We start from the raw sequence: 27,608 nt of genomic DNA on the forward strand, positions 1-27,608 counted from the left end.
CCTTCCTGTGTGCCCGCCTCACCCGGCGGCTCGGAGGGCGACAGGGCGCTGGTCTGTACCGAGCTGAGGGGACCCGCCGGCGCCTAGGGGATCCGGTGGCGCTGAGGGGACCGAGGGGACGCGGTGGCGCTGAGGGAATCCGGTGGCGCTGAGGGGACCGAGGGGACGCGGTGGCGCTGAGGGGATCCGGTGGCACTGAGGGGACCGAGGGGACGCGGTGGCGCTGAGGGGATCCGGTGGCGCTGAGGGGACCGAGGGGACGCGGTGGCGCTGAGGGGATCCGGTGGCGCTGAGGGGACCGAGGGGACGCGGTGGTGCTGAGGGGATCCGGTGGCGCTGAGGGGACCGAGGGGACGCGGTGGCGCTGAGGGGATCCGGTGGCGCTGAGGGGACCGAGGGGACGCGGTGGTGCTGAGGGGATCCGGTGGCGCTGAGGGGACCGAGGGGACGCGGTGGCGCTGAGGGGATCCGGTGGCGCTGAGGGGACCGAGGGGACGCGGTGGTGCTGAGGGGATCCGGTGGCGCTGAGGGGACCGAGGGGACCCGGTTGAGCGTTGAGCGGCCGCGCCGGCTGAGGGGAACCGGTGCCGCCCCGAGGCTCCCGCTCGCGCGACGCCGTTGCCACGGAGACAGCCATGGCAGCAATGGCGGCCGCTGAGGCCGATGAGGGTCCGGCTGAGGCAGACGGGAGTTCGTCTGAGGCCGACGAGGGTTCGGCCGGGGCCGATGAGGGCTCGGCCGGGGCCGGCGAGGGTCCGGCTGCGGCCCCCGAGCCCTCGGCGTCCTCCTCCTCAGGTGAGTGCCCGGGGCTGCCGAGGGTCGCAGCCGCTGCCGGGAGTGGTGGCGAGAAGGCGGCGGGGCTCGGGCGCCGCCTCCCCGGCGCTGCGGAGGGGCTGGGGCAGAGCCGGCGCGCTGTGAGGGCTGAGCGCAGCCTCGCAGGACACGGACCCGCTGGACATCGCCCCCCTCACGGCCCGCACCTCCCGCCGCGGGCAGTTACCTCAGTCTGGGTGTCCGCACGGCCACACCAGCGCGTTCTTGGCAGGATACACTGTTTGGTCATCACCAGCTCTGCAGCATCCTCCCCTTCCAGCAGTTTCTCTCCCGTTAGAGCCAGTCTCCTCTACAGATCGCCCGTTCCTCTGAGTCGCAGTCCAGGGAAAATAAACCAATCCCGAATTCATCCCTCACCTGGCTTCCCCAGAGCCCTGGGCAGGAGCGGCTGCTCACCCTGCAGCAGCACCTCGTCCCCGACTGCACAGCACTCCGGAGCTTTCCCGGAGCCCAGCTGTGGCTGGGGAGCCGCCTCCCCTGAGCCCTGTCCCCGCAGGTGCTGCTCACAAACCCGATTGCCCGGCGCTGGCTGCCCCGAGGGCTGCCTGCCGCCGCCACTTTGGGCCCCATTACATCCCGGTTTGGATGGATACTGAGGTGACTGGAAGTTGCAAGGCAAGCTATAGACAAACGGATGCACATCTTTAGATCCAACCCAGCCAGAACCTCGGGACTGCCTTTACAGCACTCAGGACTGGGCCCCATTTCAAAAGATCGGGATCTCGGCTGAGATCTCCACACGACATTGGAACCTGCTCAGTTCAGACCCAAGTGCCCGGCACTGTGCTCAGCTGTGCCTCAGCCCAAGGCAAGGCATCACCGGAGAATTAACACAAAAAACCCACCCCATAGCATTATAGGCTATTCATGATACTGGAATTCAGTTTAGGAAGATTTTGCTGCATCACTCCTATTAAACATTAGTCACAGCCAAAAATCCAGTGCAATTATTCACATAAAGCTGTAAATATAGCATGGCACTGTTACCATATTGGTTCCTTTTATACTGACATATAGGGCTCATGCTTATCTCTCTGCCCAGCGTGCAAAGGGATTAAATTTAGAAAGTGCTCAGCTATTTTCTCCCACTAAAGATAAAACACATGAAAATTTTGTTTACTGGTTTGTGAATAGTGATAATTAAAGGGATGTTTTCAACTGGAAATGTTGAAACTGAAAAACGTCGCAAACTTTTAAGAGGGAGTCACAAGTGCTTCCAGCAGCAGTCAGGCACCAGGCTTTGACATGGAATGAGATCACTGGCCACCAGAACTTCCCTCTCTAGCAATCTACCTCCATCACAGCTTGGAAAGCTTCGTGGGAAAACAAGAGTCCGACTAAAATGATTTTCTTAATACCAGGCGTACTGAGAAAAGGATTAATCTGGATTTGAAATGAGTTCATGCTCTCCATCAAATGACACAAGCTGGCAGAATGAAGGTAGTGAGTCTGTTGATGTTTGTCAACAGATAAAATTGTTGCTAAGCAAATGTTACAAGCTTGGGATTTGTGGTTACAGCTTCATGAAGCCCTCCCCAGAGCATGACTCTCTCAAAGCCACACTAACAATCCCTCATTTTCCATTAAACCATCTGTTACAGGTAAAGTGATAAAAAAATCTATGAAGTACACAGGGCTGGTAGTATTTACTTAAAGAAAATTGACAAGATGCTGCAGTTATATTTTCATTTTAGAAGCCTTTTTCCCTTGCTTATAACTTACATGACTTTCTTACATGACCCTGGGTAGAATTTTTAACCCACCTTTCTTTCTTTGATGCTGCTACTTTAGAAAGTTCTAATAAAACTTGATCCAGTCACTTTCAACAAATGCTGCAAAGAAATATAAACTGTAACAGTTAAAATGTTATGGTTGTTTTCATGTAAATTGTTGGTTCTTAGTGCTTTGAAGCAAAGACTTTAAAAAGGGTAAGGACTCAGTGGTGGCTGAATTGTGATAACAGACTTCACTATTGTGATAAAAATAATTTCACTTATGCTCATGGAATTATTTTTATTGCTGTGTGTGAAATATTAAAAGAATGCTGTGAGAAGCCTCTCAAAAGCACCAGGAAAAATCTGACCCGAACTAAAATTGTACTGAATTGTGCATTACACTGTGAGCAGAAATGAAAATGTGCAGTTAGTGCAAGGTGTGCCAGCAGTGTCATGTCCTGCGTGGGGCAGAGGTTATAGGGCAATCTCAAGGAATCTCCACGATAATCCATTAAATACATCCAAATCCAACGTATTGAATATTATGCCCTCATCAAAGGTGAATTACTAACAGGATTTAACAGCTGCAGTTCTGCTCGTGCTCTGTGGCATTCCTAACCTATGTCCAAGAAGAATGTCACTTCTTCAGTTTTGGCTGCTTCAGGGGGAGAAAGAAATGAGTTCCTGAAAAAATGCTGTGCAAAATCCAGGTGCAAATCGTGAATAACAGTGGAAAGAAAGTTTTTTGGAAGTAAACCAAAGTTCCTTCCTGCTTCAAGATGGTGGGAAGCAGAATAAAAGCATAAGAGAACATTTTAGCCTGTCAGTTCCATCTAAGTATCTTTAAAAACATTGCTTCTGTTGAATTTCAGTGGTGTAAGTACTGTCAGAGCCTTCCCTGCAGAATCTTCCTGTTGCTTCTCCTTGCAGACCCTGCAGAGTTTGCATCACAACTTTTCCCTGTACTCAGAAAAAAAAACTTCCTGTATTGAGGATTTGCTCAGAAATTGCCTCCTAAGGCTTCAGGCTCTAAAAGCCAGGCTCTGTGGGGACTCCAGGGTTCACTTCTAGCAGGGAATTACTCTGAAGTACCCTTATTTCCCAGCTCTAAGCTTTAGGACTACAGGGTTGCTACAGGTGTAACTTCTGTCAGTGGGATAAAAATCTCTGCATTTATTCCCTTTCACAGACAAAATGCCACAGGAAGCACAGCGTGGTAGGGATGAGAAAGCCAGAGGGGACAGATTTAAGTTACTGCTACTTTAAGATTCAATTGTTTGATGTAAGGATATACTTTGTTTATGATAGAATGAGGGTTATGTAAGACTTAAACAGAAAAGGATTTAAGTCATGCCATGTTTAAATCTGAGAGCAGCTGACCTATTCAGACCAGATTCCTTGCAAAGAGAGTCTTTGCATTTTAGTACCCACCTAAACACTTCTGCAAGGGAGCAGCCTCTGATAGCAACAGCTTCACCCATGGCTGGATGCACAGGGAGGGAGCTGAGGGCCTTGTCTGGCAAGGAAAACAAGAGGGACAGTTCTCAGAAATCTGCCAACAGTTGACCCAGTCTCTGTTCCAAAACTAGGCTGGACACAGAACTTCCAAAGCAATGAAAGGCAATAGCTACAGAAACGACAACTGGCATATTGTACCTGTGGTACAAGAATTACCTCTCTATCCATTCCCAACCTGATTCACCTTCAGTCATCTTTTTCTGCTTTTCCTTCAGTTTTCTCTCAGGCTTCCTTTCCAGAACGGGAGGTCTTGCCTCACAAAGTGTTGGAATTGCACATCTCTCTCTGCAATCTCACAGACTTCCACAGAGCACCCAGCAGTAGCCAGGCAGATGCTGAGTGGTCCCATTTACAGACTACATTGCAATAAATACAAACCCCAAACAAACTAAATCCCGAGTATTCTCTAACAGATGTTCCTTCACCTTTTTGTGTTGCATGTCCTGTAAGAGTTCTGGAGCATGGGCTGACCCAAGACTTGCTGAATAGGAAGCTTCCCATCCACTTAGGAGAGCTTCAGAAATGGTCCCTACAACGTGTGACCCTTTCTGACCCTCTGGCCACAAGTGCTGAGACTGGCTAAAAGAGGCTAAAAAACCTAAAAGAAAAAAACCAAAAAACATCCAGAATTGAGGCAAAATCTTGCACTGAATTTTTTTCAAGAAGCATGACCTGGAAGAATTTTTTTCCCAGACCAGTGCCCTGTTATCTGTATGTTTTTCTTCCCCAAGGTTTTTGTTGCAGAGAAATTCGACTTACTCTTTTATGTACATAGCCTAGCAGGAAGTTCATGCATCAGCTACCAAAAAAAAAAGGGGAAGGTGCTCAGGCACTGATGAGGTGATGTTAGTATCAATTTTAATATCAATTTTATGTTTCAGCAAGTGCAGAGGACACAGCGTCTTGCAATTTTTTTCCCATTGAAAATGACAGATGAACAGCCTCCCCTTAGGCTTCCAAGTAATTGTAGATTATAACAGTTCCTTGAATGGAGTGCAGTTACCCTACAGCTTCTTAACTTAATTTTCTCCTTGAATGAGACCTCTTCAGAACAGTTGGATGACTAGAAAGAAAAATTTTGCAAGGTGCTCCTTGGGTTTATATAGTCTCTGTATGTGCTGCCTATAATAAAAGATAAATTAGTTCAAAGCCTAGTGTTCTGTCAAGGTAAAACAGATATTTTCATGCTGTGAATTTGGTCTGATTCCTGATTTTACTGGCATGTCATTATAATCTCATCTGTGAGATTATGTGTTTTGTTTTTTGTCCATGTAGAAAGTATTCCCTTGGAAGAAGACAAGGGTCTTCCCTACCCTGGGATGCTACCAGTAGATAAAAGGCTTTTCAACTTACAGATCTACAAACTCCTTCAGTGTGTTCACGAGAAAGACAAGAAGCAAATAGAAAATCTGATCCGGAAAGGATTCCCAGATCTCATTAATTACACAGAGCCTAAGGACGGATACAGTGCCTTTCACTTGGCCTCCATGAAAAACGACATTGAGATGTGCCGCTTCCTGCTGGAACACGGAGCTCATCCCAACGTCCATGACAACATGGGATGCACTCCAGCCATGAAGGCAGCTGAGCTAGGCCATGAGGTGATTCTGGAATTATTAGCAGAAGCTCATGCAGACATGACTGCTGTGGATAATGAAGGGAAAGGTGAGTGAGAAGGAAATATCATAAAGCAATCCCTTAACTGTGTGACACGCTTACTACACATGATGTGTCCCACCTTGGGGAGGAACTGTGCTTGAGGGTTCTCCTTACAGCCCAACAGAAGCTGTTGGCCATAATAACTTTGATGAAAATGAAAATAATTCTCCCTGAAGGGTCTAAGCCTTTAAATCATAAGTCTCCCCAGTACAGAGCAGAGAGGTAACTTATGATGGAGAATCGCATTCCTCCCATGACCTGTGACATACTGAACTCAGGTTTTCTTCTCAAGCAAAGACTCTAGAGGTCTTTTTTTGCACAGATACATCCTCAGTGAAGGGGTCTCTGTTGCAGACTGGTCAGCTGCGAAGCTCACAGCCTCATAACCCTTCTGGTCATTTCCTTTTGCACCCTAATCCCCACTGGTTTCCTTTGCAGGTATTTTGTTTTACTGCCTTTCACCTACAGCACGCCACTACCACTGCCTGCAAATTGCCTTGGACTATGGTGCAGATGTCAACAACTGTACTACCAGTGGGAGGCCTGTGCTTCTACAAGCCTGTGAGCAAGCTCATGAGGTTAAAGATATGTGCCTGATTTTCTTGGAGAAAGGAGCAGATCCCCATGCAACAGACCCGGTTTGAGCATTTCTGTAACTAAGAACAGATACAGGAGTATAGAATAAGTACCTGACCTTAAACACTCCCATTAAAATAATAAAGCAGTGAAAATTGCTTAACTCTATGGCCATACCTCTTCTCCTCTTCTGTACCACCCTTTTTTTGGAGGAGAGGGTTTTAAGTCTTCCTTTAGATTTTTGTAGGTTTAGAATGCAAATGTTTCCCAAAATTTAAATGTAACTAAGTAATGTAGCTCTAAGGACCTGCAGTTCACTGTGGAGCAGTGCTGATTTGTATTTGACTTGATGTGTCTTTAGATTTTTGAGAGCTGAAATAATATTCACTACAAGGTAAGTCCATTAGGGAAAATCTGATGAGCAATCAAGGCAGGAACGAGGCATAAGAAACTTTTTTCTCTTTTGTATGTCTTAATCAGTTGTTTGCTTCCTTAATTTAACAAAGACCTGAAAGACTGAAGCTCTGTGCTGTTGATAAATCAAGAAGCTCAAGCTTTCCCTTGAAATTATCCAAAGCAACCATCCATTATTATCTAGGAAAAGACAACATTAGTGTATTAGAGTGTGAACTTTTCCTCACAGAACCACAGTGAGATTCCCTGGTTCCTCCTCCAGCCATAGCTCCTTATGCTCCTGCTATCATAAGCTGAGGTGGTAATTTGTGTTAGATGTTGTAACTGTGCATGAGAAGATACCCACAGAATGAAGGATTCCTTAACTAAGGAAGTGATTTTCATGGGCATTATTCAAGGAACTCAAGCCTCCAATGTGCTTGAGTTGCTGGGATCTGACTATCTTAGCAGCACTATGACTAGATTCTGAAAGTATAAACTTTTCCCAGTAATGGCTAAAAGGAGACTTGCTGTTTGATGCCAGCTTGGAACAGTCAGGTGCCACAGCTGCAGCTGTAGCACAACTGTGAGTTGTTGTCTCGCTCCCCTGCAGGCCACGGGGCGCACAGCCGTGATGGAAGCCACACGGGAAGGCGCTGCCGAGGTGGTGCTGGCTCTGCTTCAGAGGGGAGCCGATGTGAACCTGTTTGACTTTGAAAGACACAGTGCCGCCCATTTCGCAGCCAAAGGAGGCTTTCTTGAGGTATTACCGTTTGTGGTGTTAAAGCATTGCTGCAAAGCCAAACCTGGGTGGGGTTTTTTTTGTTGTTACAGGGTTTTGTTTTGGATTTTTGGAGTGTGTTTTTGCTGGGGGTTTTTTGAGTCCATTATCACAGCTGATGGAAGCATAATAATCAGTAATCAAAAGTAGATTCCTTTTAAGTATCAAAGGGATTCCAGCAGTGATAGATAGGCCAGAAGGGGCTTACAGTGAGCTGGCAAGAAGATTGTCCTTGGTGTCTACAACTACCCAAGGTTTCTGTTTCATCAGTTAAATAAGCATAATGCTATAGACAACATTATTGTTATATGTGCATTGACCAGCTGAACATGGGAGAGAACTTCATTATTAGAATGGGAGTGTAAGATTTTCCATTTATTTGTAAATCAATCTCACATTTTCACAGGTCAAGAAACAAACAACATTTTTTGGTGGGACTCTGTTTGTTTTTCTAGATTCTGACAATTATTTCAGGTTATAATGCAGACTTGAAACTGATTGCTATGAATGGTAACACTCCACTTCATTACGCTGCGGAGGGAGGATTTGCAGATTGCTGCAGGTATATAGGACAAAGAGGTACATAAAACTAAGTTACTTTGCAACTGTTATCTATATTCTATTTCTGTGCTAATGGAAAGATTTCATTTGGGTATCTCTGAAGAATTTGACTCTTGGGCATCCTGTGGCAAAATTTTCCTTCAGAAGAGCCTAATGGAGGCTCTTACCTCATGTGGATGAGAAAACATTTCTCAAAGAAAGCAGCAGAGACAACAGGGGTTTGTATAACTTAGTGTTGGACAGTATTAGGTGGTTCTGGGTTTAGCTGGGTTTAGACGTATTGTATTGAAACTTGCAATAGAAAATAAATTTTTGATCATTAAAAAAAATCTCTGTGCAGTTATGAGGAAAGCTTCATGCCCATGGGTATTGAAACATGCCCTGAAGCAGCTGTGATCCTTTCCTGGCTTGCTCACATGACCATGGCACTTCACCATGCAAAATCCCACATTCTATTCTTGTGATCAAACAAGTGATCCATTGCCAAATTGTAATGTTGGGGTATAGAAAAATGGGACACTTTGATCTTAGTTTGCTTCTTAACCTTGCTCACTGCTTTGAGTAAAAATGTCAAGTTTCTACTGAACTTCTCTCTTTTTATACATATTCATGAGTGGATGAATAAATAGAGCACGGGTTGCTCAATGCTTCTCCCTTTGGGAAAAAAATACAGACATGTGGCTGACCTTCCAGCCTGGAATCAGTGATGTGGTTCCACCTACCACTGCTATTTACAGCTTAAACAGTATGAAATTGTCGGCCTGTGGCAATGAGTTGCCTGTGTGTTACAAGTTTCTTCTATTCGATAATTAGCAATTCCCCAGCACTATTGGCCAAACTGTGTCCATATTTCTAGGCTGTGATCCTACATGGTCAAACTTGGCCCATCTGACCCCCAGGGAGGTTGCCAAGAACGGCGGCTTTAAAGCAGCAGTGACAGTGTTGCGCAAAGCTGAAAAAGCCTTCAAGAAGCCGGACGAGACCCTTGCCTGGTACCTGAAGGTGTACGACTGGTCCGTGCAGCACGAGGAGGCCATCCGCAAGGAGTTCGAGATGGATGAGGAGGGAGAAGGAACAGTATCCAGAAGTGATTTTATATCAGTGATTCAGAAGCACTGGGGCACTGTGGACCACGAACAGATTGAAATTCTTGCGAAAATGCATGAAGTATCTGGTGACAGGATCAGCCTTGATGATTTTTTTAAAGGCTCAAAATACTTGCAGAAAACCTTTCTGCTATCATCTTTTGGGCCCAAAGCAAAGAAGAAGAAGAAACCACCAAAAAAAAAAGGCAAGAAAGGCCTCCCTGTGCCCATTTGTGTAATCCCAAAGAGTGAACGTCCGCTTAGGGAAGACGGCTTGCCTACCTACATGGTTGAGGCTGTCCCAAACATTTCTGAAGAGCAGCGTTTCAAACGGGACCAGCAATCCGCCCATCCCGTGCTCGATGATCGTGTCTGGTACGTGGATGAGCCACGGAAAACCCTCATGGATATCAACTACCTTGTCAGAGAAGGAGACTTCGTGTCTCTGCAGAAAGCATTCGATGATGGTGTGCCAGTAGACATACAAGATAAATATTACAAAACACCTTTAATGCTTGCATGTGCAAATGGCAACATAGTTCTCGTGGAGTTTCTTCTGGAAAAGGGGTAAGATAATTTCAATTTAATTGCTATTTTGGGAAGGCTTTCAAAAGCATAAGTATCCAGTAAATATTTGAATGCAAAAGGCTATGATTTGTTTGCTTACATAACATTTAATATTAAAGTTAGTTCCCTAAGATCTCAAGTCACAGGGGGTAAGTTTATTATTTTTCACATTTTAGTAGCATGGAAATGAAAACAAGTTCCCCAGGATTGAAATGTTTGGTGTCTGGACTGTTGACATTTGGTCAGCTGCAGAGTTCATACCCAATGTCTCAAGCAGGGCATCCTCACAAGCGAACTCTCAAGACTGGTGAATGATTTTGGGGAAATCTGACTTAAAGGATTTCTCTGAAATCTTTGAGGTGATCCTGGACTTCCCTGTTACATGTACCTGGCTTAAAGCTTCACTTTCCTCTGCAGCTGAGGCAGGCTGAAATAGCAGGGTTTACATCAGAAGCCCCTGCTGTTAATTAGCCTGCTCCTCATTTTAGAAGTGCTTCAGCAATTCTGTAGCCTGCAGACACACTTGTGAAAGATCTCAATGACAGCTTAAAAATGAAAGCAATTTCAGAAAGATTCAGTCATACTTGTGTAATAGCATAATCTCCTATTGTCAGACTGCTGTGGTCCTACAATCCTTCACATAAATGCTTAAATGAACATTTTCCAAAGATATTTACCTTAACTTTGTTCTCTCTACCCATAGATAGAATTAATGTTAATATTAATATCTCAGGGAAAGTAGCTGTAGTCATTGCTGTGGTTCCTGCAAAGACTGACAGCACATGGATCTTTACACACCCTGGTAATGACACTGACATTCCTAGAGCATATGGAAAATTGTATAATGTGTATATTCAGGTTTTCCAAAGATAAAGATGTAGCAGCTACCAAATTAATCCACCAGATTAATCTCTACTCCTTTTACCAAGCCTCAGTAGACAGCACTGGAGTCACATCATGTTTAACAGTGAGACCTAGAAACACAGTAACTTAGCTCCAAAAAATAGTACCAGTTTTGAGATTTTTTTTCAACTGACAGAAATGAAAATTGAGAGGAAAGTTATCAGCAGCATTTAGGTTTGCATCTCTCAGCATCATGGGCTGGTAGTTTGGCACAGGCATTCAAATACCTTTTACAATATAATCTTTTCAGTACAGAACCACAAATTCATATTGAATACAAAACATTTATCCAAATAAATGTTTAACATTTATTGTGTTTAAAATTAAATTGGTGGTCTCTACTTTCTATCTTCCTCCAGAAAGAATTAGAAGTAAATGAAATTTGGTCTAATGGGAAATTCTGTGCTGGATGGGCAGAAAATGCTGAGGAATTTTTGAATCAGTGCTGCATTGTCCCTGTTCCCATTGATTGGTTTCTTTCTGATAGAATGAAGTCAAGAAAAAGGGTTCAGAGGCAGACAGAGTCTGAGTGCAGGCAAAGAGGTTGGGTTGAGAGAGAAAGTGAAATAATTGATGGAGCTTATTTTAATGAGAATTAAAACAAATGAAAACTGGATACGAATAAACCATAATAGCTTAGTGACTGCAAGATAAGAGAGATAAACGTGGTAGGTCAGGGGAATTTACTGTATTAAGATCTCATCAAAGGTAAAATTCTGAAAAAAATTAAAAATTTAAACAAGAAAAGAACAGGTTAATCTGTGCTTTTATCTAGACAATCACCTGAGCAAGCAACTGTCCCTGGAAGCAGCTTCCTTCATAGTTTTTCTTCTTTCTCCCTTCCTCCTTGTCTTTTGGGAAGACAGCAGCTTTTTGCCCACCAGGTGGGACAGTGACCTTAACTCCCTTCAGGACCTCTAGGGCTGACAATGCTTTTCCTCTCAGCTTCGTCCAAAGGCAGCATATTGCAAGGATCTCCCCTGAGCTAGCCCCTGCTTTCTCCAGAACATCCCAGCTGGAATTTGGGAGCAGAAACAGGTCTAGTCCAGCAGCACAGTAGTTGAGAATAGTTTTTCAATGCTCAGATTCCCTAGGCAGACCTTCTGTGACCTGTTTGTTGAAGGGAGAAGCCAGAGCAGAGAAATGAAGTGGGCAGAGGGCAGTAACACTGAAGGGGAAGGTGAACACTCTCCTCCGGTGCAGGCGAGCTCTGCAGCGTTGCCACATGTCCTGCAGCACCCGTTCTTGGCCCAGACGTGTACTTTCTGAATTCTTCATCTGCTTTCTGCCATTCCCAGTGAAGCTGGAGCACAAACACTAGCAGCCTTTCACAGGACTAAATGCCTGGGGTTTTTTCCTGTACCCATGAAAAGCTCCATGTGAAGGACACTGACGGCTTAAGGGGGGACATGAGCAGTACCCAGGCACACACAATTACTATTCCATGACAAGTTCAGGGACTCAAACAGTTTCAGAGGAGCAGCAGCAATATGAAAATAACTCTTGACATTGAATGTGCCATTGCAGTGGGCAGCTCCAGTAGACTGCACTTGGAGCTGGGGCTGGTACTGTAGGAACTCGACAGCTTCAGCTGCCACAACTGCTCCTACTCCTGTGCAGGGCTGATGTAAATGCAACAGACAACTTCCTGTGGACTCCTCTGCACCATGCTTGCTACAATGGACACCTGGATATCGTGGAGGTGCTGGTGAAGGCCGGAGCAGCCGTGAATGCCCCTGCAATAGGCAGCGCCACCCCGCTGATGAGAGCCATTGAGGCCTCCAGGCTGGACATGGTCTATTTCTTAATCACTGCAGGTGCTGACATCCAGGCTACAAACAGCTATGGTAAGTAGCAATAGCTCCAAAATAGGCTGTTTCTTTATTAAAAATGCCTGGAACACTTTGACAACTGTTCTGCATTTAGAGATTGGGATGAAGGTAACAGGTTCAGTTAGTTTTGAAAAAAAAGAGTCAGCTTTCCTGGGCTTTACATATCTAGAAAATGAAGTAACATGATTAACTATTCAATTCAGAAGGCTGTTACTCCTCACAAGATACATACGCAGAGGTTTAATGAAAACATTCTATCTCGTTATTATTATTTGAGGGGAAATTAGATTTCAATTGTGGCCCAGAGTATAGTCTGCCACTCATTTAAGTGATTTATTTTTAGGCACAGGCAGTCCTGGTTAAAAAACTTCCTTGCTGCTCTAAATATAAATATAACTACTGAGGAAAAAAATACTTCCCAGAACCCCAAATCTGAGCTGGTACTGAAGTGTTACCTCCTCCCAGCAGATCCCTTGTTCAGTGTTATTTCCACTGTCTGGAGTAATTTCAAAGTTAACATGCTCCACCTGTTAGAGCTCTTGCTCTAACATAGGAAGCAACATTGCTGCACAATGAGACTTTCCTTGCCAAAATGCCTAGTAGGGAAAGCCTGCTTAGGAGGGATGTATATCCCTTATTTCTTACATCATGTGGGGTTCTGATTCACACAGCAGCTCAGTCTCACAGACACTTTCCAGCCAGAGTCTCGGAAGAACCAGGACAGATATTTTCCTTCCACGAAGCACTGAAGCTGTTCATTTACACCATGGAGTTTTCCCTTTACAGGCAGGAGATGGCCAGCATGGTACAAGGTTAGGAATGCAGGCCATCTCCTAGTGCTAAATGCTCTCAGCTCCCAGAGATCAAAATGACAGGACCAGTGTATGGAGACAAGTTGCAAATGTCAGAGCATTAAGAACAAAGCAAGCAATACAAGAATTACTGCAATATTCGTGTTTCAAGGCTCATTTCTGTCAGGTCTTATTTCTGCAAGCAGTGCTGATGATGGCTGGTCCTCACACCAATGTCAGGCATTCTGCTGGCACATGGGATGGGTAATAAAATACTGGCCATACTAAATACAGTTGATTGTCAGTTGCAATAAACCAGTGCCAAAGTTAATTTTCATAGTTTACTCAGATATTTATATTTTAAACACAGGAAAGAGCGTTCTTGATCTTGCTGAAGGATTTGGAGATGCTAAAATAATTGAACTTCTTGAAAATCAACTGCAAATTTTGGCAGAAGAACAAGAAAAAGAAGAAGCAAAGCCAGCAAAAGGTGGGAAGCCAAAACCAGCAGAGCCAGCAAAACCTGTGAAAAAAGAGGTATGAGAGAGGGTAACGAAGGACTGATTTGCTAATAGCAGGGAGCTTCTTTCTTTCCTTTCTTTGCCACCCATTTCTTTCTAACGCTGTAACTCAGGCAGCTTTGTTAAAGTGAGTATTTTCAGATGCCAGTAGTTGTTCTTGTATTAGACCTTGTTCGTTGGTTGAAATTTGTCTTGCTGATTATACAAACTTTATGTCTTCCCCAGACACGCATAAGAATGATGTCCTGTACCACTGACAGGACACAGAAAAATATTTCTTTTTCATTCTGGGAGCCCTGAGCACCTCAGTGCTGCCCTGTTCCCAAGGTGACATTGGCCTCCGTGACCACAGCTGGGTTCTCTTATTGTGGATGAGACCTGCCAGATTCACCAGTGGTTCTTGTTAGTCCCATCCAGGGCGCTGTTTGGGGAGGAGATGCAATTGTGTCTGCATGGCTGCAAGTGTCCTTCAGCTGCCCCAGACAGTGCAATAAATATGTGCCAGGAGCTAAATGCTGGCATCCTCCTTTCACCAAGGTTTGGAATGTCAGGGACAGCACAGGACTTTCAGAGGCAGGAGGATGACAACCTTAGGTGCTTGTTTATTGCTCACTTGGAAGAGGATAGGATCACCAGTGGTACAAGGTGACTGTCTTGGGACTCATAAAGACCAGTTAATGTTTTAGTGCCCAAGGAGGAGAGGTGCCTTTTACCTTTGAAAGGTTGGCCCTTGCAACCTTTGATTTTAAAAAAAATCATCTTTGAGAAAAACAGATTCTGAAGAGATTAAGAGAAATCCTCCCCCAGTAAACATTGTAGCAGAGTACCAGAAGATGCAGGATGCATGCCTTGCTTCTGAACATGACATCTTGGTGTAACTGGTACCTTCTTCCCCTTCAGTCTCTAGATGGCTCTGAACCACCTGAGGAAGCGCCTGTTCCCGGACAGAAAAAGCGTTCCCGAAAAGACAGCGCTGCTTATTGGAAATCTTTGGCAATGAGAGGAAACAAAAATGACATCTCCTTCAGACCCAGAAAAGTACGTACAGCAGCAAAACATGAGTGCAGTTTCATGGTAACTTCAAGGTAGACCTTGCTGAGATCCAAACCCAGAATAATCCAAGGAAATTTCCACCATTCAACTAGCTTAGACATGATGTGACACAGCCTGGAGGGGTTGCCACAAACAACAGTACATTAAAGAGTTTGTGGATGTGTGTTATATAATAACATATATATTTATATAAAACAAATATTTGTGGAAATCAAGATCTTATCAGGTTTTAAAATTGGATTAAAGTGGAGCCACAGTAAAATAAAAATGCAACTACATTTATGGTATGTATTTTTATACTCCTGCTTTTAAAAGGAGTCTATTTGCATAGCATGAGCACCAGCTTCTAACTTGCCCTCTTGCTTAGTTATCACATGATGACTTTTGTCACTGACAGTCACGGAACTAGATGGATCACAGCACACTAAATATTTGCTTCCTAGAGTTGGAACAGTGGAAATATAACTTTTCTGTCAGGGTCTTGTTAATACACAGTATGAAATAACTGAGAAACAGAACAGGATAATCACAGTGAGGTAATTTTTGTAGTATTTTTTTCTCCTTAAAAAGGAAAAGAACACCACTGCTGGCTGAGCAGTTGTGTTTGGAGTTTATAATTTCCCTAGCCCTGATCTGTGCTAGTTTCTACAATGGTCTCAGAGGACTGAGGCTACATAGCTGATGACTCTACAGCTGATTACTATTTTCTATATTTTCTACTCTGAGGATCGTGAGCCCAAGTCAGTAATTTCAAATAATTAAGATCGTCTTAAGATCTTCTTTCCCACGTTATCTGTAATCGGAGTCCATGGCACATTATAGATTAGAATTATCAACAAGAGAATGTTCTGTTTATACACACACAAATGGTTGACCTGACTTCTGCTGGGAGGCCACACTGCTTCTATGTCTCATAGTGGAAAGGAGTGCTAGACCACAGCTCTCTTTGGCTAACAGTATCTTCTTAGTGCTTCTGTTGCCAAAGTCCCACCCAAATTAACTACAAACACCTTTATTTTGTAGATATGGAGCCCTGATCCCACAGCAATACAGCTTGCAGAAAAGCAAGAATTACTCCATGAACGTGCTGCTCTTTATGGTCACATGGAAGATTTTACAACCCTCTTCAACAGAAAATTTAACAATTAAGCACAGCATCTGGAAGAAGCTTCTTCAGCTCCTATTTTGAGGAGACAAAGATTTAAAAGGCTACTCCTTTGCAAGAAAGGAATCCTGCAGTGCTCAGTAAATATATCTCAGTTACCATAAAAGAAAACTCTATCAAGTTTTTCCTCAATAGATTATGTTGCTTACACACAATCTTTTGTTGAGGGCTTAGTCTGGAACAAGATTTATCCTTGTGAGATTCTAACTCTTGGAGCTGGCTCAGTATACCTCATGGAATAGCCACTGTTGGGACACACACGTCCTTTGTAAAGGTGTGGCTTTGTAAAGCTTTCTTTACCCCAACACAAAGCTTCTTCCTGGAAGATTCCTTACCCTGCTGCTCTAAATATATAGATAATTAGATGGCATTCCATAGTTAGCTAAGACAGCAGTGTTCTGAGTTGTCTGTAGAGGCAACAGGGAGTTCAGAATTTACAGCCAGGCCTCTCACTGTCTAATGTACTTCTTTCATGTTCTCCCATTCGTTTGCCAAAGTGCACGTGAGACCTGAAACTGCTTCCACCCCAATGGGCACATATTGTTTTCCTTCTGATCTCTTGAAAGGATAACAGTCTTTATGTAATAATCTGTAATCCATTTGCTGTGTCTCCCACAGACCCTTGTTATCCCCCAGATGAAGGAGGGGTCTTGTAGGGGGTGCTGATGGTGACTGCCCTGCAGAGTTCCAACCCACTGAGATCACCGAGTCCAACCTTTGACCACTGTGTCAACCACACCACAGCACTGAGTGCCACATCTGATCTTTCCTTAACACCTCCAGGGACGGTGACTCCACCACCTCCCTGGACACCCATTCCAATGTTAACCCTTCCCATGAAGGAATTCCTCCTAATGTCCAACCTGAATATGTATTTCTTCATCCTCCAGGTAATTTTTCCTAAGCTCTTCCAATTTGCCAGAGGGGGCTGTCAACAAATGCTGCTCCGGGGCATCCAAAATTGTCGTCACATTCCTTGTTCCAATTTTTTTCCTTCTAGCTTCTTTCTAAGACATTTATCCTGCTCCATCACCTCCTGAAGGACCAACTGAAGCAACTGATTCACTTCCCATTCCCTCTGAACCACTTCCAGTTCAGCAGCTCCCTGTGAGCACTCCTGAGAGCTGCAAAGCTTTCATCCGTAATGACTCTCTGGGGGTTGTCCTGACTTTTCTCCTGGAGTAAAACGTTCCAACAGGTCTGAACCCCAGCGATCACTCCACGGCAGCCAAGGGACGCTGTCTGTGATGCCAGTTGAGCATTATGACCAACCTCTGAGGCTGGGTAACCTCTGAGGTTCTTGTTAACGGATCCCTTGGGGGGAATCAGAGTGAAACGACACTGAATGACCGGAGTGTGATTTTTATCTGTCAGCATAAAACTTCTGCTGGCTGCAGATGATTGCAAATAACACAAGCAGTAGTGCTTCAGTTACGTCATAGAAGGCAGCACGGGCAAGGAGCCCGTGAACAATTGTAAATGAAACTGCATCTCTGAAAGAAGGAGAAGCAAAGGGGCAATTTGCTGAACAGCAGCCATCAAAATAAAATCAAGCAGCAGTCAGAAATTATACTGTGAGGTAAAACTGTTTCTGGCAGAGCTCTGTCATGAAGATTATCTCGGGCAGTTCACAGCCTTCTCACATCCAATGAGGCTTTTCCTGGTTCTTAGTATAAGGTTGAGCAGCACACTATTCCTTGTGGGATCCTCCACTGCCTGTGTCAGGAAGGGATCATCAAAGCTTTCCAGGAACCTCCTGGACTGTCTCTGTATTGCTCTGTTGCTTCTCCAGCAGCTGTCAGGGTAGTTAAAATCCCTCACAAGAGGGGAAAGCCAGGACCTGTGATATTGAGGCTGCTTTGAGCATCCTGCATTGTGGCATCACAGTGGTGATGAAATTAGAAGGCTGTGTCCTGTGCAGGACACCCACTGTGATCCCTAAGGGATGGAGCAATAGCAAAACCTGCTTGGCCTAGAGGAGGCAGAGCCATCCACAGCTTTCCTCACCATCAGACCACCCTGGGACAGTGTGACACAGACAGCAGCGCTGAGGGCACACAGCCCCTCAGCCAGGGGCAATACTTGAGCAGCTGCCCCTGGCCCAGCAGGCCAAGGACAAGGGACCAGCAGGGCATCCTGAGGCTGTGGATGCAGCTGGGATGCTGGCAGAAGGTTTGGTAGGTCAGGGAATGCCATGTCAGGAGCCCCAGACTTGGTGAGGCAGGGGCAGACAGGTCAGCATGGTCTCCCCCTCCCTGCCCTGTGGGCCTGGGGACATGGGGACAGTGGGCTCAGGTAGGGCTGTCCTCACAGGGCAGGAGGCAGCTGTCAGTGTTGGCTACCATGATGGCTGCCAGCACATATTTGAGTCTGAGCGGCTTAGGAAGGCCAAGCTGCGTGTGGAGAAGGCCATTAAGGTGAGGGGTTTGATTTCACACTGCCCCGAAATGCCACATGCTTGCACTTGTGCACCTCTGGCTCAGGAGCGCCGAGCCAGAGGGCTGTGCTGGGGCAGGCTGAGCTCGCTGCTCTCCCCGCAGGAGAAGAAGATCTTCGCACTGCAGGGCCCTTATCCCATCATCCGCCGCCTGCTGCGGGCTCGGGGCTGGGTGGAGAGGAAGCTGCCCCGCAGGAGCAGACAGCTGAAGCAGCAGCCTGGCGGCCAAAAGAAACAGCAGCTGGAGAAGAGGGCAGGTGGTGGCGGGGATAAGCAGAGGGAGGCAGTGCCAAACCCACGTGGTGGGGCACAGCGTTCCCTGGGCACCACAGAGCCCCTGCACCGCCCATGGCCAAGCAATAAGAAAAACAAGGGAGAAAGGGAAGATGAAGACAAGAAGGAAGACAACAAGGAAGACTTTGAAGACAGTGAGGACTCTGATGACATCCATGACCTTATGGTTAGCTAAGAGAGTTAGGGCTGAACTCTGCCACAGCTCCCCATGTCCTTCCCCGGAGGCCCTCAGGAGCAGGGCACAGCCTGGGGCAAGGGACTGGGGCAGGATGGGGGCTCCCTGCCTCACCCCAGCCCACTCCCTCCCGCAGTCCTTCCTGGTGAAGGACCAGGTGCCAAACTTCCTCTGGACCCTTTGCCTTAACAACGTTGACCGGGAGCTGCTGCCGAGGATTGAGGTGGTGAATCGCTTTCCCCGGCAGTACGCACTTTGCACCAAGGTGGGAGCACGGAGGCCTCAGGGAGGGGGGCACAAGGCCCGGGAGTGTTCAGAAGGGAATGACAAGTTTCTCTAAACAGGAGGGGCTGTGCCAAAGCCTGCAAAACCTGCCCTGGTTTGAGCAAGTCGACCTCGACACCTTTTTCCCCCGGTGCTACCGGCTGGGGTTCATGGGCGAGCAGGAAGCCTTCATCGGTGAGCCTGGGGCTGTTGCCCTCCTGTCCTCCAGTCTTCCCATGTCCTGTACAGGCCCGGCTAGGGATGACACTTGCCTCTTGCAGAGGATTTCCGCCTGACAGCAGCTCGCAGCCTGCTCAAACTGGCCCTGCAGAAGGTCAGAGACAGGCCGGTGGGGACAGAGCAGCCCCCAAAATCCGACAAGGGGCCAGGTGAGTGCATGGAGCTGGCTGAGCGGGGCAGAGGCGGGGGATGAAACGGGGAGTTCAGGGGTTAGGGGCGTGTCTGAGGGCTGAGCTTGGAGGCCGAGCCCCTGCTCATGTTTGTGGGTTGGGATCCTTCATTCCCTCCCCTGCCCTAGCTCAAAAGGCATCCGTTCCACAGGTAGGCTCGGTGCTTCGGCCCAAGGCTGGCGTCGGAGTCGTGTCTCTCAGCCCGTGCCGGCCACAGCACGGCCGCGCTCCCCCCTGCACCCCCAGCTGGTGGAGGAGGCCCTGCAGGTCTGTGAGCAGCACCTGGGCGTCCTGGGGCACCAGGACATCGACAGGAAAACGCCGTCGCCCTGCCGGACGTGCATCGCCTGGGACCGCTTCCTGCAGGAATACTACCGCGTAGCACAGTGAGCGCTGAGCGGGATGGGGACACGGGGGAATGGTGGCGGGGCCGGTGCTGAGCCCCCCGTGTCCCCCCACAGTGAGGGGACCAGGCTGGTGCTGAGCAGGGAGCAGCGAGAGCAGTGCCAGGATGTGCTGCAGCGCCTGGAGGAAAAGCTGCCGCAGCTCGGTATAGAGGGCAACCTCAACATCTGGATCCTCAAGCCCAGCGCCAAATCCCGCGGCAGGGGTAAGGCTGGGGAAGCTTGGGCCACACACATCCCCACGGAGAAGGGATTTCACCATCACTGTCTTGCCCAGGCATCGTGTGCGCAACGCGGCTGGAGGAGGTGCTGGAGCTGGCGCAGAGCCCCACGGGCTCCTCGTCACGGAGGTGCGAGTGGGTGGTGCAGAAGTACGTGGAGCGGCCGCTGACCATCTTCAACACCAAATTCGACATCCGGCAGTGGTTCGTGGTGACTGACTGGAAGCCACTGACCGCCTGGTTCTACCGAGACTGCTACCTGCGCTTCTGCTCCTCGTCCTTCTCCCTGTGTCACCTGGAGCCGTGAGTGTCCCCCCTCAGCCCCGGCTCGCACTGCCCAGCCCCGCGGCACCCCCTGACCCAGCCCCGCTCTCCCTGCCCCAGTGCCAGACACCTCTGCAACGTCTCCATCCAGAAGCGGTACAAAAGATTACAGCCAGACCCCCGCTTGCCCCCCGACAAGATCTGGTCCAACACGCAGTTCCAGGCACACCTGGCACAGCTGGGGCAGGCGGACTCTTGGCAGCGGGTGATAGTGCCCGGCATGAAGGCGGCGATCCTGAACGCCCTGCGCTGTGCCCGGGAACACGTGGGCTCCCGCAAGGGCAGCTTTGAGCTCTTCGGGGCTGACTTTCTCATCGGGAAAGACTTCCAGCCCTGGCTGCTGGAGATCAACTCCTGCCCCACCATGAGCCCCTCCTCGGCGGTGACCCGCCGGCTCTGCGCCAACGTCCAGCGGGACACGCTGCGCCTCGTGCTCGACCGCAAGGACAACCCCACCTGTTCCATTGGTGCCTTTGAGCTCCTCTACAGGGAGGTAGGCTGGGGCTTGGGGACAGCCACAGCCAGGCACCCCGAACCCCCACTACCCTCTGTGTCTCCCTACAGGCGCCTGTGTCCTCATGCCTGTCTGTGGGGCTACAGCTGGAGGTCACAGGCTGTCCCCTGAAGAACTGCCAGCTGGCAAAGCATCGATCCCAGGACAAACCCCCCACCACTGTACCCAGTGCTCCCCAGTTACCTGCACCCTCAGGGGACAGAGCCACCAAAGTCCCCTGGTCCAAGGCAGCACGGGAAAAGCTGCCTCCTCTGGGACCACAGAGCAGCTGCTGCCTGCCCAAGTCTGACCCTCCAGCACTGCCACAGCCCCCAGACTGCTTTGCTGGGAGCCAGGAGCTGCCATGGCTTCTTCACCTGGTTAGGCAGCCCGAGGAAGCTCAGCCCCTGATCAGCTGTCCCATGGATAGAGCGCCTGGACCACCAACCCAGGGAGCCCCCAGGTGCCCCTTGCACCCCCCAGGCTACTCTGCTGGAGACCAGGAGTTGCCATGGCTCCTTCACCTGGTAGTCAGGCAGCCTCAGGAAGCTCAGCCTCAGGAAGCTCAGCCCTGGGAGACAGATTTGCCGCCAATCACTGGCTGTCCTCTGGACAGGAGGCCTGTGCCACCACCCCAGGGAGTGACCAGGAGTCCCTGGCAACCCCCAGGCGGTTCTGCCAGGAGCCAGGAGCTGCCATGCCTCCTTCAGCTGGTTGGACAACCTGAGGATGCTCAGCCTCAGGAAGCTCAGCCCAAGGCAGCTCTGTCCCTGAGCAATAGGTGTCCCCTGGATAGGCTGTCCCCACTCCAAGTGCGTGGGATGCCCTGGCGACCTCCAGGTTCCTGTGCCAAGAGCCAGGGATTGCCACAGCTCGGTCAGCCACGTGGGCAGCCCGAGGAAGCTCGGCCCCAGGAAGATTTGCCACCGATCACTGGCTGTCCTCTGGACAGGAGGCCTGTGCCACCGCCCCGAGGAGTGACCAGGAGTCCTTGGCAACCCCCAGGCGGTTCTGCTGGGAGGCCGGAGCTGCCATGGCTCCTTCAGCTGGTTGGACAACCCGAGGATGCTCAGGACGCTCACACCCAGGAAGCTCAGCCCAAGGCAACTCCATCCCTGAGCAATAGGTGTCCCCTGGGTAGGCTGTCCCCACTCCAAGTGCATGGGACGCCCTGGCGACCTCCAGGTTCCTGTGCCAAGAGCCAGGGATTGCCACAGCTCGGTCAGCCACGTGGGCAGCCCCAGGCTGCTCGACCCCACAGAGTTCTGCCCCCGATCAATGCCCATCCCAGGGTGAGGGGGCCTGTGCCACAACCCCAGAGAGCCCCCAGTTGGCCCTGGCGACCCTCGGGCTGTGTTCCGGCTCCTGCAGGACTTCCTGCCAGGCCAGTGCGCCTGCCTGTGCAGTAACAGAGCACCGGGACCCCTGGCCCCGCCTGGGACACCAGAAGCACACACCAGCTCCCAAGAGGATGCAGAAGACCTGGGATACAGAGACACCCCCTCGAGGTGACAGTGTCCTGCCTGTCCTGGATATGGGGTAACACAGCAGCACCTGGCTGCCTCCCACACAAACGAGACCTCATTGCTGTGCCACCGTAGCCACCTCAACCCAGACCCCTGCTTCAATAGACTTACGTGACAAGGAGCCTGGCTTGGACCTTGTGTGTGTGGGAGATGTGGACACAGCTGGGGATGATGCTGCAGGCAGGAACTGGGGCTGCCAGGGCAGCTCCTCTGCTAGGATACAAACAGAAGGGGAGGAAAAGCTGCCTCCACTCCTGCCTGCCTGCAGTGGCCCCTGCCAGATACTGCTGTGGCAGTGGTGACATTCTGTACCCTGGCACTGGGAACTCATCAGGCACAGAGTGCTGGCAGGGCTGGTGCCCCCTGCAACGCCAGGGGGACAGCAGGAGGAATCCCATCCCGTGTGTGCCAAGAAAAGAAGTGAATGCTTGAGCCTGGCAGCAGGTGGGCATTAATGGGCTGGCAAAGGGAAGTCAGGTGTCCTCAGGGGTCCCCTGTGGGCACCAGGGCTCCTGGGGCTGCTTGGATATACTGGAAAGGAGGTGGGGAGGGAGTGCAGAGGGTGCCCTGGGGCAGCACCAGCTCCTGCAGGTTCCTTTTGGGAGAAGGTAATCCAGCTCGTTACAGAAGGGTTGGAAGGGTCCACAGTGCATCATCTGGTCCCACCTCCCTGCTCAAGCAGGGTGATCCCAGAGCACATGGCACAGGATTGTGTCCAGGCAGTTCTCCAGGGAGGGACATTGCTTATTCTCTCTGGGGAATCTGTTCCAGTGTGTGGAGTGAGTTCTTCCTAAACAGGTGGAACTGGCACTGCCACGGCAGCTCCTCTGCTGGCAGAGAGCAGACAGCATCTCATGGCTCCCCAGTGCCCACCCAGCCGTGTGCCTGCTGCTGTTCTCTGAGGATGGCTGGGCCAGGCCCCTCCTGCCCCTCTCTGGGCTGGACAGACATGACCAGTGCATGATACATCAGCTGCAGAAAAAGGCTGGTCTTTCTGGCAGAGTTCTCTGCCACTAGAGCCAGTTCCCCAGGCCTCCTTCTCTGCAAGAACCACAAAGTTCTTCCTCACTGGGGAACTCCTGCTGCGTTAAGGTACAGACAGACCATTTTCTGCTGGCTGTGTTCATCAGGGCCACTGGGAGCAAGAGGAAGAGAACCTGGATGCAAGGGGAAAATCAAACCTACCCAGCAGCAGGGCCATCTCCTGCATCATTTGGATCATGTACCCATGATCCAAATCAACAACCCATGTTGTTGAATAACCCCTGAAAAAGTTGTTTGGCAGAGTAAGTACTGAGGGGGGATCATCTTCTGTTCCCCTAGGAAATCCTTATGGACATCACCCTTGTACCTTCTCATCCCAGCCAGAACGGGCTGCAGACTCTCCCAGTCTTCACATGTTCCTCAAAAAGAAAGGGAAAAGAACTGACTTAATTGGTGTTTTGATATCTGCCACTCAGTCAGAAAACCCAGTGCTCAGAAAACATTTTTGCATGACTGGGCAACTCATTCAGACGCCAGTGACCCAGAGGCAGAAGCTGAAGCAAAAGGAAGGGCTTGGCTGGAGCCAGGAGGAGTCTTTCAAGACTGGCCTCAAGGGTGGCAGTGAGGATGTACTTAGAGAGTCCCCCTTGCACGTCAGAAGTGGAGTAGGAGAGTCTCTTGCATGAAGCAATGACAGCAGCACAGGAAGATTTTAGGGATCTGAGAGCAGATGTCACAAGGAGAGTCAAAGGATGAAGCTCCAGAACTTAAATGACGTCAGCAGAAATAAGGATGTTAAACAAAGAGCTGCAAATAAGCTGTGAGAGAGGGAAAGAAACTGTGCTAATGGACTGGCTATGGAAAAGCTGAGTGATCATTTGGTAGATGGTTTTAAAGGGGGCCAAGAGATAGTCAGAGAGAGACACCTTGGTAATAAAGAGGAAAGCTCTGCTCTCCCAAGTGACAGATCCTTCTGGGAAGCTGAATCAGTTGTGTATCAGAAAATGTACTGAGAACACGGAAATTTGCAGGTAGGAGTTCAAACAGATTACTACTGTGACTCAGTCTCTTGAGATGGGTAACACAAGCAAAAAATAAATCGAAGGGGGAAACCAGTGCAGAAAAGTTAAGCAGACAGAGAGGAGCACCAAAAAAAACCAAACCAGGAAAGGAAAGATGAACTGTGCACATGTACACAACCTAAGGCCAGAGGAGTTGTGTGCCAGTGCTGGTTCACAATCAGGCTGTCATCTAACCTTAGTCACACTTTATGATTTGCCTTTGAAGTTCAGACTCTTGTGAAGGCTTCAAGGATTGTTTCAAACTAACACAAGTACCTCAGGCTGGCTGCTCTTGCTACCTCAGAGTGCTTTGTGTCCTGCTGGATTCATGTACACCTAATTCCCTATTTCATCCATGCCCCACCCAGGCAGCCCTCAATATCTACCCAAAATGCAAACATGCACAGTGAGTCCCTTTGTGCAGTTCCTTGTTCCCAGGACTTTCCTAAGGCTCCCTGGAGCTTCCCCAGCTTGCCTCTGTTACGGCTGTTCAAGGAGGAAGATGTGATCACGGTTACATCATGCTAAGCAAACAGGACATCAGATCATTGCTTTGATACCCCAACAGCTTCAGTAAAAAGCACAAAACATACATATGATAAAAATTCTTCTCACCTCTGTCCTCAGATTAATCTTACAGGTGTCCTACATCCAGGACATGTATTTTTACCAATTTATCATATATTTCACTATGTATTCATGACTGAAATATAAGAAACTGCTTTTTCCTCCCCATTTTAAACACATTTACTCTCCAGTTGGGTTTTTCTGAAAGGCAACTTACAACAAAAATACTGTTCTAGTTCCATTAATCTGTGCTCATACACTAATGCAAAACAGACAAAAATTCCACCAAGTGGAATTCTTGGGCTGCCGTAAGTACAGTGGAGCTAATAAACACTTCTACAGCTTAGGACTTTTGAATGGCTCTTGAATAACCCAGCTTTATCAATTGTTTGAGACTGAATCCCAGGAAATTAAATTTAGCATTACTACTGCCACAAATCTCTTGCCATAGCTCCAAGGAACACCTCATTTATAATATCAAATCAGGGAAGACTTCCAGTAGGAGGAATTGTATTGGCTTTAATGGGCTGGAGGAAGGAGGATTTTCTCATCCCTAAGTGAGGGCTTCACTTCCTGCCCCCAGAATGAACTTGACTGGGCCAAGGCTAGATCATGGTGTGTTGGCATTACGAGCTGTGGAGACCTCCTGGAAGAAGGTAGGGGGAAAAAAGTAAAATAAAGCAGCAGACTATTTGCTGAGTGTGATCTTACAGAAGGACAGGGTGAATAAATCCTCTCCTACTACCAGCAGTGCCTGTTCAACCCAACAACTCTTCTCCTGTGGCACGGGGATTGCAGGGAAATCCCCCACTCTGGAGCTGCTACAACTCCTACAGCCTGTGACATGCTGCTTACAGGAGAAACAGAGCCCAGGGACCCCCAAAGGCAGGAGAGCTGTAGAAACCCAGAAAACAGTCTATAAACAGCAATCTGTTAGTTTTGTGCAATGCAGCTCCTACCTAGTGACTAAAGATGCCAGAAGAATCCTGGCACATCGTGGGGAATTGCTATTGAGCTGTGCAACCATTACACAGGACCAACAGAAACATTCACAAGAGCCAGAAGTAGCTTCAAATTGCCTATTAATTCTGGATGCCTGTCAGCAGTTGTTATCTGATGGGCCAGAGTGAGCTGGCATCCTCTACGGAGGAAAAAAAGAAATCAAATATAACCATTACTTAAAAGAAATAGCTAAAGAATCATTTCATCATGGCTTTCATCCCCTTTTGCCTTTTAGCCCCTCTTCAGAATGGCTGGTTCCTCGTGGCAGCACCCCCCTGTCAGCTTGCTGGAGCTGCTTGGCCCCACGTCATTCACCCTGTCCCAGCCAAGGGGTCACACTGGTAAAGGTGCAGGGCCCCCTCCCAGCTGGCTTGAACTGCCTGTGAATTGTCAGCAGCTGGGGGATCCCCTCCCAGCCTGAACATTCAGTGCTTTCTCCTTGTCACCGTGTGACTCGGAAAGCTCTAAAGTTTTCCTGGCTGAGCAGATTTTAATTTATCGGTAAACAAGGAATATCCACCTTTTGACAGTCAAACCTCTGTGTACTGACAGGCTCCAGCCACATCTGAAACACTGATTTGCATCTTTTTGTAAATGAGTTTGCTGAGGCCAGGCTTGTGCAGTGTGCTTTCAGTGTGGGAGGAAGCTTTACCTGAATATAAAAATATTTGGTGCAAATGAATTTCAGAGATGCATGTTGTTCTGCTTGCAGAAATGAATTTTAATATGGCCCTTCAACAGTCACACAGCAGGATCTGAAAATGCTGAAATATGGTCCTTTTAAATAAAATTTTCATGGGGTATGTAATCAAAACTTTAAAACTGACCATTTTCTGTCAGGCTCAAGATAGGGTTATTAAAAAAAACAAACCAAAACCAAACCCAAAAAGAAAAAAGAAAAAAAAAAAAAAAAAAAAAAAGAAAGAAAGAAAGAAACTTAATCCATAATATCTCTGTTCTACCAGACGTTTGAGACTTACCATCAATAGTTTTCACTAAAATGAGTGACAGTCAATCTGTGGGCTTTGGGCGGTTTCCTTCACTCTATTTGCATGCCTATCCAGTCAGAGAAGACAAACAATTGCTCATGACAGGTCTGACCCATCACCACCAACCACCTCAGCTGCCAGGCTGAATGTTAACTACTGCCTGTTTACAGGGAATGCAGCAGCAGTCTCAGGAGCCTGGATCACTCCAAGCGCTGCCAGAGCCCTCGGCAGAGGAGGGGGTTTGTGTAAATCCCCACTAAGGAGCTCTTCTTGCTTTGGTCCTGCTGCTGACTGGGGAGCCTTGGGGTGCCATTACACATGTGCTGGGAGCAGGGTAAAGCAAGATCCTTGCTAGACTCCGAGATTTAAAATCCTGCCTGAACCTTCAGAAGAGTTTTCTGAGATGTCACAAACATCATTCAACTCCACACACCTCCCAGCTCGTTTATCTCACACTCTGTGCCTCGGGGCCTGGCTTGGTACCATGTAAAACACGCTGGAGA

General features: G+C 48.4%; 3 protein-coding genes across 3 annotated transcripts in view; 2 read left to right on the forward strand and 1 right to left on the reverse strand.

The window, feature by feature from the left end:
* The window catches only part of PAK5 (p21 (RAC1) activated kinase 5), a 159,598-nt gene extending 159,503 nt beyond the window's left edge, over positions 1–95 (reverse strand). The window contains exon 1 of the mRNA XM_063391484.1: positions 23–95. The gene's annotated coding sequence lies outside the window, so the exon portion shown is untranslated. The remainder of the gene's footprint in view (positions 1–22) is intronic.
* Positions 96–476: 381 nt separating this feature from the next.
* ANKEF1 (ankyrin repeat and EF-hand domain containing 1) lies at positions 477–17,519 on the forward strand. Its single transcript, XM_063391486.1, has 10 exons — positions 477–795; positions 5,343–5,732; positions 6,165–6,364; positions 7,309–7,458; positions 7,932–8,055; positions 8,894–9,689; positions 12,213–12,439; positions 13,586–13,752; positions 14,637–14,774; positions 15,813–17,519. The coding sequence occupies exons 1-10, from the start codon at positions 636–638 to the stop codon at positions 15,936–15,938; spliced, it is 2,478 nt and encodes an 825-aa protein (XP_063247556.1). The 5' UTR covers positions 477–635; the 3' UTR covers positions 15,939–17,519.
* Positions 17,520–18,204: 685 nt separating this feature from the next.
* On the forward strand, positions 18,205–27,052 carry LOC134547639 (uncharacterized). The gene is given in 8 exon segments (XM_063391787.1): positions 18,205–18,851; positions 19,133–19,396; positions 19,399–19,513; positions 19,686–19,920; positions 19,996–20,144; positions 20,216–20,462; positions 20,544–20,976; positions 21,048–27,052. Coding segments are annotated over 8 exon segments (3,402 nt in total). The 5' UTR covers positions 18,205–18,230; the 3' UTR covers positions 22,386–27,052.
* Positions 27,053–27,608: the final 556 nt, after the last annotated feature.

The sequence above is a fragment of the Prinia subflava genome, chromosome 2 (genome assembly GCF_021018805.1).
Source record: "Prinia subflava isolate CZ2003 ecotype Zambia chromosome 2, Cam_Psub_1.2, whole genome shotgun sequence".
Classification (NCBI taxonomy): domain Eukaryota; kingdom Metazoa; phylum Chordata; class Aves; order Passeriformes; family Cisticolidae; genus Prinia; species Prinia subflava.

Coding starts and splice junctions, on each gene's coding strand:
- ANKEF1 (XM_063391486.1), top strand. CDS start 636: ATGGCAGCAATGGCGGCCGCTGAGGCCGATGAGGGTCCGGCTGAGGCA. Junction 6,365..7,308: donor ATCCCCATGCAACAGACCCG/GTTTGAGCATTT, acceptor GCTCCCCTGCAG/GCCACGGGGCGCACAGCCGT. Junction 13,753..14,636: donor CAAAACCTGTGAAAAAAGAG/GTATGAGAGAGG, acceptor CTTCCCCTTCAG/TCTCTAGATGGCTCTGAACC.